A 14659-nucleotide genomic window follows, 5' to 3' on the forward strand; every position below is an offset into this window, starting at 1 on the left:
CTGCCCTGCTTCAGCTCTGAGGTAGATGCAGGAGGATGGCAGCTTGGAACTGGCCTCAGCGTCTTTGCAGAAGCTTCTCTTTGAGTTTGTTTCTCTTTAGAAACAGAGTTCTGCTCCATTTAAAGTGATCTATAGATGGGGATGGCTTCTATATAAACCCAATAAAATAAATGCTGCATTTTGCTGTGCCCATTTCTTTAAAGTTGACTGAATGCTGCAGCTCATTCATCACTGTGCTGTGATTCTGGCCTTGCCCACGAGCAGAACGTCTCTAAAATAATGTCAGAGCCATCTTGACGTGCATGTGGGTGGGGCGGTGGGGGGTGCTTTATCCTGCCAGACATTGCCTTCTTGTTGAGTGAGATCTGGTGTGTACCAGGCGTTGTGGGCTCAGCTATGAGCAGGCTGCCCTGGGGAGCTTCCTATTAGTGGGGCTGAGGGAGAGACAAGACAGTGATGGTTACAGCCCATGTCCTTAGTAGGCCCGTGGAGAGTTGCAGATCACAGGGAGACTCCACTTGGCATTTGGCAGATAAGAAAGAGGCAGAGGAAAAGGATGGAGAGTGTCAGCAGTGTGTGGGGGACAGCATCAGGATGGAGGGGCCTGGCGCTGGCCCTGTGCAGAACTGGGGCCTGGGAAGGGCCATTAGAGGAACCTACAGGGCCTTCAGGTGGGGGCAGCAGAATCAAAGGAAGACAGACACTTTATTTCTCACCTATCTTGGGGACTGTGGTCGGTGTGGTCTGGTGTCTGTGTGCCTTGAAAGCCAGAAGCCACATTAGTTAAAAGGTTTTCCTCTTTACCTGTCATGACAACGGATGCTCATTGTATGTGTTTAAAAGTCGAAGGGATACCTGATTGACAGGTCCACCTAGACCTTTTCCAAAGCACCAGAGCTGCAGGGTATGTAGGTCCCCACTGGACAGCTGGCTATGGTTTGTAATTTAGGAATACCTGAGATTTCACCCAGAGATGAGTTGACTGATCAAACTTGTGGGTTCAAGACAGGGCAGAGGTCAGACCTGCAGGTAGACAGAGGTGAGGCTAAGACATGGCTAAAAAGCCTGGCTGCCCCTCTGAAGACCTTTTCCTGTGTTCATGGAGAGCTGGGGGGATGTGTGTGTGAGAGAGAGAGAACCTGCAGCTCTGGTAGGAACAGATTTCAGGAAGGTCCTGACAGTGTAGTTTGGCTGGATTGTGTCTGCCAAACCCTGAGCTGCTTCTCAAATGTGCACTTGTTCCCCCAGGAAGAAGACGGGCTTCGGATGAGGAAGGCACTGCCGAGCAACAGCCCCATGGCGGCTCTGGCTGCCACCGGGAAGGAGGAAGGCCTCAGTGCCAGGCTGCTAGCTCTGGTGGTTTTGTTCTTTATCGTTGGTGTCATTATCGGGAAGATTGCCTTGTAGAGGCCGCATGCAAAGGATGGCAGATTGGATTGATGGATCTACCACACCATGGGATTTAAATTTATCATAACCATGCGTAAAAAGAAATTAATGTATGACGGCATCTCACAGGTCTTGCCTTTAAATACCCCTCCCCATGCACACACAAATGCACACACAAATATAGCATAATATAATGATCTTTTAGAAAGTTAAAAATGTATAGGGAATGGATGGGGAGAGCATGGTCTGTGGCTGAAGGACGCCGTGATTAACCACAGTGGCATCTTGTAGCTGTCCTGCTAAACTCGGGTCGGCCTTGGCACATGCTGCTATATCACCTCTCTTAAAGCAAGAAGCTCTTCCTCACAGGTTGGGGCTGGCCCACGGGAGAGGGAGTCCTACGAGGTGGGGTGTGCTGTCTTCTTACCCAGGTGGCTTCCCCAGGCCTGTTGTTCAGTCCAGGCATTGTCTCCTCGGGTCTACAGAACTGCAGGAGCCAAAGTGCATTGTGCAGTGGCCCCATCTTGTGTACCTGTAGGTTGCATGGGAGAGACATGAGTGGACCGATGGATCCAGCATGGGGAAATCAAAGTCTGTGCTCTGTTCTCTTGAAGGGACCAAGCTAAATTGCCATTGGCTGGAGTAGTGAAACTGAGTTGTTATCGGAGATGGTTGATGCATATTTAACCTATTTCATGTATTTCATCTCATGTGTTCCTGCTGCCACCAGAGCACAGGCAGTGAGTGCTGCAGCCTGCGAGTCACCTGTGCTACAGACCACCAGTGAGGAGCTGCTGCTGTGGGCTCTGTGGCTCTTGGCTCTGGGGGTCTGAGGAGGGATGGGGAGGGTCTGAGTCAGGAGGTGTTTTGTTGTAGGTCAGTAACAGCTGTCCAGAGGAGGGATGCTCTCTGTATTGACAGTCAGCTCTGGATTACCCAGTCTTCTAGATTGTTCTTCCCACCCTCCCCTAACACTCATCCTTCTGGAACACAGGGCAGGGCTGACCTGCCCTTCTCAGGATGAATGAGTCAGGTTGCAGAGGGTGAAGGGCACAGGGGGGTGGGGTGAGGGTGGGGGAGCCCCTCAGCAAATCCATCTGCTGGTGATAAAGAGTCTTGACTGTGAATTAATTTCATGCCATAAAAGACCGATCCAGTTCTGCTCAGCTATGTAGCATCTTAAAGGAAGAGATTAAAATAAAGCCCCAAATTAAGAGTCCTTTTGTCATTTTGTCACATTTGCTGTGTGTGGGGTTATTATTATCAATCATCGTTAGCGTGCTATGGAAGGTTGGTTTTAAAATGAGCTCCATCAGTGGGAACCACATGTGTAATGATTTGACTCGGCACACATCTGTGTGCACAGGCACACATATATATTACTATTACTTTTATTATTATATTTTTGGTTGGCCTATCTTAACAACAGGAGCCATCTCAGGCCGGCTATCCTTCCCCTTCTGTGACTTTGGCCCTTCAGTGACAGGCCTGGGTCTGAGAGGACAAGCCATCTAAAGACTGGCTTTGACACCTGGGATCACACTGCTGCCGTGCCTGAGTAGCCAACTGGGAGCTGGAAACAGCTGAGACTGCGCAGCCCGAGGTCCCCGAGGCAGTGCTGAGCAGCCCTGCCCTGCCCCTTATCATTGAGTTTCCAGATCTTTCCATGTAACCGAGGAAGGGAAGCTCCACCGGAGCCTCGAGGTCTGAGCTGCCACCCTGCTTCCCTGGGTGGACTGAGGTTCAGCAGTTGACAGTGCTGCTGTCATCCTTTTCAGCCTTTGAGAATGGAGTAACTCAGGGCCTCTGACAGGACCTGAGGTGCCATCTAGCTCTGTGACACCAGAGCTAGGGGCTGCAAGTGTTCTTAAGGGATGGCTCTATGTGCCAGAAAAACTCTTGAGAAGCATAGCCAGCTGCCGAGATTAGAGTGTGTCTGTGGGAGCTGCTGTAGCTTGGGCAGTGGAAGGTGACTGTGTGTGCTGTGTATACGCTGTCAGAATGCTCTCAGGGGCCAGAGGTTGCAGGCAATTCTGCTGTAGCAGCAACAGCAAAAACCTCAGATACAAAGGTATCCTTCCTTTGTCTGGCCCTCGGAAGCCCTTCCTCGGAGAGACAACTGGCCCCGACTGTGGTAGTTGTTGGGGCTTCTTGACCAAGGAGCTGGGAACTCTAGGGAGGTTAGCAAGGCAGAGTGGGTAAATCTCTGAGTCACTCGTCACTAAAGAATGCTGGAAGAGAGGTGTCAGCAGAAAGAGTCTCTGAAGAGAGCTGTGCACATTTGGGGTGTCTTTTCTGAACATTTCAGAGCAGAGAAACCTGAGTAAGGCCCAGAGGAGGCAAGCATCACTCTGTACCACGAGTGTGCTCTCCAAAGAGGACAGAGTCCAGTGTTCCGAGAGGTGTGAAGCTGAGAGCTAGTAGGACAGCAACCACGAGGCAGCCAGGGCAAGTCCTCCGTGGTTACAGGCCCGCTGCCCTCCTTATCAAGTGTCCTGGCTTTGCAAGCGCCAGCCACCATGCTCACAGACAGACGCAGTAGCAGAGTCCCACCAACTGTTATTGATTGAATTTCCAAGTTGGTAATTTAAGCTTGGAAAGAGACAGAGCACCTCTTAGAGACAGCGAGCACTGTTATCCATCCGCGCGAGGCTCTGACTTTAATTTTCTTCTCCTCCTACTTTGCATGTTTTCCCTCTCTGGTCTTTTAAACTGCTGGCACCAGCAGTAATAAATACTGATAAAATCAAAATTGATTTTTACCAGTGGACAGTTTATGCCTAGAGAGACGGCTTATACCTACATAACACAGAAGGGGGATGAAGAGCCTCCAGTGAGCCGTGAAAAGCTAACCGCTTTCAAACAAATCCTCGGAACAGCATTGCTGTGTGAAGATAGCAGGACCCAGCCTGCAGGCTGTGTTGAGTCAGACAGAACTGAATGCAGCCAGAGCTAAATAGCCCCTCCAGATTAATTTGAAAACAAGCCCTCTGTGTGCGTGTGTGTTTGTGTGTAGCATATGTGCCCTGTGTAAGCAGCCTGACAGTTCCCAAATGGTGCCTGTGTCTTTTTTTACACACAGATCTTGGTGTTTTCAAACTCAGAATCCACGCCAAAATGCAGTGTCATTTGTCATTTTCAGGCTTCTCAAAATTAACTGGCCCAAGTGCGGATTTCCAGTTACAGTTTGCAAAACCCTTATTATAAGGGAGAAACTGGGACACGGGACAGTTGGTCCTGTGATCTAGGTCATTCTGCATACCTGGGTGACATTCTCCTTCCCAGGCCTTCTCCAGTATAGAGGCCCATGCTCCCCTTGCTGTTGAGGTAGCTGTGTCTCCTGTGGACCCTGTCTGCGGTGACAGAGGGGATGAGTAAAACTTTGTAGTAACCAGAAGGCAGGCACCAGACTCATCCTAGTTACACTTGGCCTTGTTTGCTGTTACTAAGAATGAATGCTTCTAAAAGCCAAGCAGAAATGCAATTGTGTTTAAAAATGCCCTGCAGAGCATAGATGAATGGGTGCCCTTTGCAACAGAGGGAGGCCCTGCTATCACTCGTGTCCTGCTGGCTCCTTCGGGGGTTCCCTGGCCTGATTGGATATGGAGAAGAAGGCGAAGAAGGCCTTTTCTTTCCCCAGACAGAGCTACTACTGTAGGTACCTTTGTCAACACTGCCCTGGCTACAGAGAACCTCACAAAACATCATGTTAGGCTCTGCCCTGTACACAGGGATGCAAAAGCCCTAGTGCATTAAGGTGGGCAACTTTTTAGTTCTGAACTAAATCAGCCCCAGCCTATATCTCCCATTTGTTTGGAGATCTGCAAATCAGTGGAGGGTACACGGTGGAGGGAAGTATTTGCTCCAGGGACCTCAGCTTGCCAGCCCTGTTGTCTGCTACCCTGATCCAGCCAGTGTTTCCAGGCTGAGCAGGAAGAGCCAGGGCTCTGGTGTGTCCTGAACACATCCCATGTGATGAATGCATATGGTCGTTTCCATTCTGTTCACTGCCCATGTGCCTGGGGAATTGTGGGAGCTTTAGAAAGAAAATTACCACTGTGTCTCAGTGAGGTGAGGCTGCTGTGTCTGGAGGCTCCTCATAACTTGTAAATTAAATGTGAATGAGAGAAGTTCATTAAAATTGGCATTATAGAAGTGGCCTATTGAGGTTTGAAAGCAGCTGAGCTCATGGTGCCTCTCTCTAAACCTGTGGAGAAATGCATGAACAGGCGACTGTCACAGGAGCTTGGGCATTGTGAGTGGATCGCTGCCTGCCTCCCAGCTCTCGATGATCACTGCCATGAAAAATGTTTGCTATTTGGGGTGTATAAGGGAGTCAGACCCCTAAGGGAGGAGACTAGCACCATTTCCACAGCAGTGTGGATGCTGTTTTCATTGATTCTGGGTACATAGGTATGTGTAACAATTTCAAAGGCATAGCACACACACAAAAATGTCTATGTATTATGGTTCAGAGAGATACGCGGGGAAGGTGGAGGAGAGGTAGTTTCAGTGAATACAATAATTACCTTAATTTTTTTTCCTTAATGGAATTAATGTATTAGAAGATGTGTGCATCTGCTCTACAGAAAAGGAAGGAAAACTAACAGTAATAACACAGCCATTATCCACCCCACCACAAACATTTGCAGTTATGCTACCTTGGAATGTTGCCACAGTGGATTCCACTGATGAAAAGATGTCTCTGGGAAGGAGAGAGGCTGCGAGGCACTGAGTGAGCGCTGCAGCCTGTAAATACTGCTGTTTATTTCGAACCAAAAGCATTGGTCCTGTAACAATGCCCTATTACAGTTGCTGAACTGCATCGAGGGGCAGATGCGGGCTTAATCATCTCGCTAATGGATGTGGGTGCAGAATGGATGCTCTGCCCAGCTTCCCCACCTGCATCCTGATGAGTCTCAGTGGCTGTCGGGGCCATTGCATGGTGAGGCTGCAGTGCAGTTCCATCTCCCAGATGCTCAAAAGCCATGCCTGGCCAAAGTAAAACAGATTACCTGTTCCTTTCTGTCTCCCTCCAGAAGACACCTACTATGGGAGACAAATCAGATCTTTAACACAACCCCATTAAGGCTCCATGCTAACAAGAGCGCAGAGCTTACGTGACCCACAGACGTGATGAATTAGCATGCACGCCCCGTACATTGACTCACCAGCTCTCCCTGTAACACAGAGAGGCTTCCATCTTTTTTATGGACGGGCTGCCTGCATTCCCATCTCTTTGCTTTTTAGAAGTAAACTAAACTCAGCTGCTAGCCCTCTTGTGCAGCATTTAAAAAAAAAAAAAAAAAAAAAGATGCCTTTTGCCATTAAATCTCTTACGTGGCTGCAAAGATCAGAATTTATTGTCTGTAATAGTGAAACCATGTGTACAAAACTGCCTTCTGTTCATGATCCATGTAGCAGACTCTCCTATAGCTCTGTCTATTTTCCATACGGCGAGGTGCTCAGAAGATAACCAGCAGGAGTCATTTAGCGACTATGTTTCACTGGTCAGCCATCTAAGTGGAATGCAGAATGCACCCGGCCTCTTTTTTTTTTTTGGTTAGTGTTTCTTTTGTTTATTCTTTTTTTGGTTTTTAAGTAAGATATATGAACTGCTGGCATTTGGAACTTCCTGTAATAAACACAAGATAATGTTCCTGTCACTGCCCCCTCCTTTTTGGAGGAGAAACAGTCTCAGTAATCCATGCCTTCCCATCTGATTTTACATCCTTTCTCATCTCCAAAAAAAAATCTCTGCAGCCTGTGACTGTGCGTGTCAGTTCTGACCTCCGTATACGTCAACATTTTAGGGACTGAGCGTTTTAAGGGATGTTTTAGAACGCCTTTGTTTCCTGATCTCTCCTTTATGCTTTTAAGCTGTATTTCCTGTTCTGATCTCGGGACTCATTCACAGAATCCGAGCAGGAAGGGACTCTTTCTCGTTGTGCACTTCGGTTGTCTGATGTGTGATAAATCCATGGTTTTATGGCTGACTTTACATTTCCCAGAGGGAAGGAGACAGATTTCCAGTATCCACACCAAAAGAGCCATTCACCCAGAGTTCTCACATGTTGTGTACTGGTCTGATGAAACCTGTCCTGCTGCGTGCGGTATAAACTTTCAAACGAGCGGTCTCCATATAATATCCAATAAATTGTGTGCTCTGAATATATGTAAGTGGTGATTTCGTGTGTAATTATTTTGAATAGATGACTTGAGACTGTTTGGTGTGCTGCAGACAATGTGCCAGGAGCCATTGCTCTGCATTTTCCCTGCTTCTTGGGGGTGGGGGGTTTGGGGGGTGGTGGTGGTGGTGATCAGATTAAATGAAAATCACAGGTCTTTGCACCAGAACCCAGATTTTAAGATGACTTAGATCAGCTTCCTCATTTTGCCTCTGAGGAACATCCCAGGAGTGAGGTACCCCTCCAAATGGGGTCTTCTGCATTCTTCCAGTTTCCTGTTAGGGGAGTCAAGGCTGTTGTCACCACCAGTGTAGGTGAGTTGGCCTCTGTCCTTTGAGTCCTGACAGACTTGAGAGTCCCAATGTTGTGTGTAAACATTCCCCGAGGCAGTTTTAGCCTCTTTTGGGAAAGTAACACAGGCAAAAGCTAAGAAGGCACAGGCTAGAGGGCACAGAACCAAGACAGCTCTCCACGACCCTTTCTCCAGAGACAGGTCTGAATTCTTCCACCTGCTCTGCCATGCAGCTGGCCTCTTGGAAATGTATCTTGGAGACCATTTTGTGTTAGCACACACAGAGTTGCTGTCGTTACTTGGTACTTTCCCTCTGTCTAGTGCACCCAGAACTCAGCCACCTGAAGCAGTTTATGCTCTTGCTGTGTGAATGGGCCCTGACATGGGATTATCCTGTAGAAGGTGAATGATGAAGGGAAATCTGTGTTTTGAAGTTAAGTAGCTGGTTCCACCACCTCCAGGACAGCACTGCTGCCTCAGTCCTTCTGAGACACTTGTCCTCTCGCTGACTGGTCATCCCCTTACTGGCCTTTACTCCTCTGAAAAGTGCACCTAAGTCTTGCTCTCCAAACCTGACTTTGGTTCTCAGCAAGCAGGCACTTTCACTCTGTCGGGCACACATGCATACGAATGAGGACACAGGTTCACACAGCTGTGCGCATAGCTCAATGTACACTGTACACAGCTTGCTTTTCTTTGGCCTGCATTTGCCTGAGGTAAGCTGCCGAGCATGTCAATAGACTCTGACTGAAGGCCCGTGAAGACCCACAGTGGAGTCAGGTTGAGGGTGGGAGAATAGCTGTCTACACAGGGCAGGCAGCTCTAGCTGACAGACAAAGAAGGGATGCAGGGACGCTTGTGACTGTACTGTAGAAAGGGCTGTCACGTATTGTTATGGGAAGACTGCAGCCAAGGGCATAGGTTTGTGTGTGTGTGTGTGTGTGTGTGTGTGTGTGTGTGTGTGTGTGTGTGATTTGTCTTGGGTGATGACCCTCAGGGTCAACAGTGAGTACTCAGACCTCCATCTGTACCCATAACTCGGTGACTGCACTGGCCCAAACCTGCTTGTGTCCCCCGAGTCTTTGTAGGTCTTTTTCCCATGGTGTTCAGCAAGATTGCAAATCAAAAGCAAAATTATATCCCTGCTCCTGGTGGAGGGATAAAGAATGGGGTGGGGGTGGGGGTATCTTGGCGGTCAGGATGGGGACTGGGGCAGTGGAGCTATCCTGTAGAAGTAACCACTGACTCTCAGGGTCTTTTGTTAATGCATTAGGGATGAAGCTGCCACCTGTGAACTTGCTGGGTCCTATAATGGAAGTGGGGTGCCCATTAGACACTGAAAACACCCCAGAATTGCACTTACAATCCAAGCTTTCTTTTTTTCAAGTAGAACTTCTGTTTCTGTTTTCTTTGCAATGTTTGACCACTAAAATCACTTCAAAGAAGAAAAGAAAGAGTAAAAGTTTGGAGAAACACAAAATACATGCTACAGACCTTTTGAAAAATGGACCTTTCTGCTACTTCAAAAGCCGTTAAGAAAATGTGTAGGAAGGCAGAAGGCGTTTCAAAGCCAAGCCCCACTGTGCCTCCACCCTCCCTGCAGTCATGCGGCTGCTCTGAAGTGTGGCTCCTGACCAAGGGAAATAGTTTCCGTTAGTAATAATAAAACCAGCAACCAGTATCGAGCCAGCCAACTTGTGAGGAAGGGCTGATGGCCCAAGGCCAGATCCCGGTTGTTGGCCCATTTTTCCTTCCTCCTGTGCTTCCCACAGACTCAGGGTAGAGGCTGAATTCCATGTCCGGTGTCACATTCTCCTGTTAGTGGTGTTCTCTCTCTGCAAACCATGAGTCCACTGTCTTGCTTCCTCAAAGCATTAACAATCTCTCTAATGAGAATCTGCACACACACACACACACACACACACACACACACACACACGAATAGACAGGTATGGAATTGGCTTTGTTTTGTTTATGCCAAGGCTTGTGTCCATAATAAAAGCTGAAGCTGCCCAATGACCACACAATGAAAATCAGCAGGCAGTGTCAACCTAGGCTTCCCTGCCCCTCAGGCCAAGCACTTGCTCCTGACTAGCCAACTTCCAAATATCATGCATATAAATGGCTTTTGAACTCAGGATATTATTATTGTTGTTATTGTTTGATTTTTTTTTCCATTATGAAAGATAAGGAGGTGGATAGTCTCTCAACCGTGTCCCAAGCACAGCTTTCCTTCCCCCTTCCTTTCAAAGATTGATACCATAGATTTTGGCTGTGTTAGTGCCCTGTTCTGTGGACATGCACAGTACTGTTGACAGCCGTGCTGTGGAGCAACCTTTTATTTATAACCCATAGTTCTCACTGGAGTCTCTGAATCTTAGTGTCTTTCTGGTTTAGGTTTCACTGTCCAATGAGTTTGTCACTAAACCCTGACAGGTAAGTCTGCACTCACACACACTGATTTTCCCAGTTGTCTTTGGAGGCGCCTTTCCAGACACCGTCTATGCCCGATATCCCATGCACTTTACTTACTGTCATTAGTAAATCTCTTCTGCTCTCTTTTGGGTTGCATCTCCTCTTTTTTAGGTCTCCATTTTCCTTTTCTGATTTATTTAACTATTTCCTTACTGTATTTTTTTTTTTTTTGAAAAATAAAATTGCTGTATTCTAATTGACTAAATGAAAACAGTGCCCAGCAGGTCTAAGGAACCATCTCAGACTTTTCCCCAAAGTCCATGTTCTCAGTGAACTTCTGGACAATTAGGATACCCATTCCAAAGCCAGGGGCTTCACTTAGGGTTTACACTTCCAATATCAATTACATCTTTGTTCATTTATGCAACGTATACACAAGAATGTATTAACCGAATTGAAATTAGGGAAAAAAAAAAACAGCTTTAGCTCATCTGCAGGACTCATGTGTCTGTTGCCTGCACTCTGTTCTTCCTTATGTCCTGTTATTAGCCCCTTGGTCTCCTATATAAATTTTAAAGTATGTTCATACTTATACCCATTTACATATAAACTAAACATATATACAACTTAGGTTAGGATTTGCATATGAGTGAGAACATGCATTCCTTTTCTCTCACCTTGCTTAATATGCTTTCTGGGTCCATCCGTTTCCCTGCAGATTTCACAATTTCATTTTTCTTTACAGCTGAATAATATTCCATTGCATTTGTGCACCACATTGTTAGTATCTATCCATCTGTTGATGGACATCTAATCTGGTTCCATTTTTTAAAATTTATTTTATTTACTTACTTATTTATTTGTATAGTAAATAGAGCAGCAGTAAGCATGGGTGTGCAGATATTCCCCCGGTAAGACATGGAGTTCTTTGGGAAAGCTAGGTCTTTCTTCTTTTACTTCATTTGTAAAAGCACATCCATATCAGGTCTTTGCAAAAGGCATATGTGGGACATAATTTTTCTGAGAAAAATATGGAAAACTGTCCCATTCTGTCCTCACACTTGACTAAATAGTTGTACTGAGTATAAAAGTCAAGGTTGACCATGCCTGTGGAGATTCTAAAAACTTCATTCCACTTCTAATGGTCCCCTTTAATGTCACCCCAAATTCTACTGTTTATTTCTGGGAAAACTTTCAACTGTAATTTACAATCTTTTGACTTTTCTTTTCTTTGTGTGTGTGTGTGTGTGTGTGTGTGTGTGTGAGAGAGAGAGAGAGAGAGAGAGAGAGAGAGAGAGAGAGAGAGAGAGCAAAATAAAACCATGACTGGCCTGAAACCCTCTATATAGATCAGGTTGATCGCCAACTAACAGAGATCCACCTGTCTCTGCCTTCTGCATATTGTAATTTTCAAGATTTGTTTCTTTCCCAGTTTGTGAGTGGCAACTGCTTCTTGAACACACCCCCCCACACACATATTCACATACACACATACATGTCATTAGCTATATGTATATACATTTGAGTTGTGTGTGTGTGTGTGTGTGTGTGTGTGTGTGTGTGTGTGTGTTTGGGAATTATTTCTAGAGATAGGGTCTCCTGTCATCCAAGCTAATATCCAACTTAGGTTGAGGAGGCTGGCCTTGAACTCCTGTCCCTCTTATTTCGTCACCATATTTAACAGATATAGATTGTTTTTCCTCTAGGGACAAAATTGTTCTTAGTTACATCTTTGTTTTTTCCTGAAAAGGAATTAGAAAAGGCAGGGTTTTTTTTTGTTTGTTTGTTTGTTTTGTTTTTCTGTTTTTCGTGGTGCTAGGGGTCAAATGCAGGGCTTTGTGTGGTGTAGCAGGCCTGTGTATATTTCAAAGGTTAAAATCTTCCGTCTGCTACCTGGCTGCAGGCTCTTGCTCACTTCACTGTGGGAGCCATGGACAGCAGGTTGCTGTGCAACATCTAACACTGGGGTTTTATTCACAGGCCGTGTGATTTTCAGCATGGTATTCTGCTCCTGGTTATCACTGAATCCAAGGGGTTGAATGTTTGGCTCTTCTCTGTCTCTAGTGGGTGCAGCTGCTTTTACACAGTTAGGAGCACCTCAGAGATGCCCTGTGCCCAACCCTTATAGTCTTCTGTTGTCCTGAGCTGGCCAGGAAGCCAGTTCTCCAAACCCAGACCTGTGACACATGAGCTTGCTTCTGGGCCTCACCCTGACCACCTACAAACTGAACTCTCCAAGGCCTACTGTCTGGGATGAGTTACCACCTATCCCAGGCTCAGCCTCACTCCCAACTTGCTGGCCACATTCTCCTCTCCCTTTCTAGTTAGCCTAGAACCAAAGAAGTGGAGAGAGAGGGACATGACTGTTACTCTCTTCAGCTCAGAGTAGGAGAGCCAGACCTCCTCCTGAGGTGCCTTGCATTTCTTTTAACAAATAAGGGAACCTCCTTTGCTTGCTACTTTTTTCCTTCATCTAAGAGATTAAAAGGATACCCCAGGACTAAGGTATTGATTACTAAAAGCCCCTAGGAAGTGCCACACACTGGGAGGAGGCTCTCCTCAACAGGTCTGCACACACTGATTCCTGCTTCGGAGATCCTTTTCTCATTGGGGGCTGGAGCCCTCCACTAGTCACCTGCTGTGGGGCAGGGCTTCAGAGCCACGGTTGGAGGCTTGATGGACCTATGGTTCCTTCATGGGGTTCAGGGCCTCTCAGTCCCTTGGGGTGCTTGGGACCGAGTCAGGTCCCCATACCTTGCTGATCTGAGAGGTAGGAGTTATTCTTGACCTCTAAAACAACCACCCTCAAGAAAGCCAAGTATCCTCCAGGTCCCATGTCTGTCCCTCCTTTCTGAAAAAGCAGTATTGAGAGTGCTTTAAGCCAGCGTGTGGAGGCCTTGTAGATACTTAATAGCCACATCCTGAGACTCCAGATGTGACAGGGCATTTACCCATTCATTCAGCCAGTGTTCGCCAAGCTCCTGCCTGCAGGGCCAGGTGATACTGCACGGGAGGCCCAGCAGGGACCCTGACAGAAGGTTTGCTGTTCTGAAGCTCAGTGTGAATAAACAGGATGTGGTTGGTGATGGAGATGGGGTGGGGGGGGGAGACAACCTGCTGGGTAGGGGTTGGAGGAGCCAGAGGAGCTGAAAGGAGTGGGTGGAACGCTGTTGGGAAACAGGGATGACCGGAGAATATCTGTCATGGAGGAGAGGGTTGCCTGGACAGTAGGGTAGTCCTCCAGAGTAGATTTCTGTCCTTTGTGGAAGTGGGTCTTCCATCTCTTCAGGTGACTGGCTCTGAGCAGATGGGAGGTGGACAGCTGCCACCCAAAGCCCACTTCTGTAAGTGGGAACAACCCTAGCCCCCAGCCCTCATCTGTGACTAATGGCCTTGCACCAGCCCCTGCCAGGGCCCTAATGCAATTCCACCTGCGTCAGAGGCTCCAGCCAGCGCCTGAGTCACCCTAGCTCCCGGGAGAGGACACACTGAGAGCCGCGCGTCAGCAGCACACGCTGCTTCTCGGCTCCGTGGTACCGCTGGGAGATTAAACACATTCGCTTAGAGAAAAGCAAAGAAACAATGTCTTCTGCTAGGCAGAGTCTGGTAGCTAATGGGCCTCCGAGAGCTGTGTACAATCTAAACTTTTTATTAAAAAGAAAAAAAAAAAAAGCTCTTTTGCTCTCCTGGGACTTGCACTGTGAAATTATCAACCGCACGGGCTTTGCCGCCCTTTCAACGTGACTGCACATACAGTGGAGAGCATTAATCGTTTTGTTTTGCTCACAGCCGAGACTAGGCTCTTCCCTTCTGCCAAGGAGAATACTCATGGGTCTCTCTGCCAGGGTGACAGACTTGGGGATTCTGAAGCCCTGGCCTCTGCCCACCGCTCCTCACTGAAAGAGGCTTTCTTCCATCAACTACCTCCATAATATGCATAGCTAACGCAGGCCAGCCCAGAAGCACCTTCTGATTTAGCATACCTAATCAGTAGCTCAGGACCTGCTGGGCCATTTCAAATGACCTTCCCGGTTGCAGCAAGAAAACTCCCCCGCCCCACCACAAACACACATTCCTCCTAGAAACCTCTGACCTCTGATCTCTGGATCCAGCTGACCCAAACCTCTGCTTACCGTGAAACCTCATGCCAACCCCCCCCCACACACACACACTCTGCGCCCCCATGTCTGTCTCCATGTGGGAGCTACAGAGAAACTGCTTCAGGTTTTCCCATGCAGGGTGGCTACAAGTGGCCTTTGGCTTTTAACAGTCTCTATCTTCAAGAGTCAGCTATGTTCTGAAGCCCTTTCCATCAGGCACCAAGCACTTCCGGGCCCACAGAGAAGGTGCTGAGATGGGTTTACATTCTCTAGAG

At 47.5% G+C, this 14659-nt stretch overlaps 1 protein-coding gene across 5 annotated transcripts in view; it reads left to right on the forward strand.

The window, feature by feature from the left end:
• Vapb (VAMP associated protein B and C) overlaps nt 1-2608 on the forward strand; it is a 41022-nt gene extending 38414 nt beyond the window's left edge. For all 5 annotated transcript variants that reach the window (XM_034494879.2, XM_076930336.1, XM_076930335.1 and 2 more), the window contains one exon: nt 1249-2608. In XM_034494879.2, coding sequence (XP_034350770.1) covers nt 1249-1407 — 159 coding nt within the window. In that variant the 3' untranslated portion in view covers nt 1408-2608. The remainder of the gene's footprint in view (nt 1-1248) is intronic.
• The last annotated feature ends 12051 nt before the right edge of the window (nt 2609-14659 follow it).

The sequence above is a fragment of the Arvicanthis niloticus genome, chromosome 2 (assembly GCF_011762505.2).
Source record: "Arvicanthis niloticus isolate mArvNil1 chromosome 2, mArvNil1.pat.X, whole genome shotgun sequence".
Classification (NCBI taxonomy): domain Eukaryota; kingdom Metazoa; phylum Chordata; class Mammalia; order Rodentia; family Muridae; genus Arvicanthis; species Arvicanthis niloticus.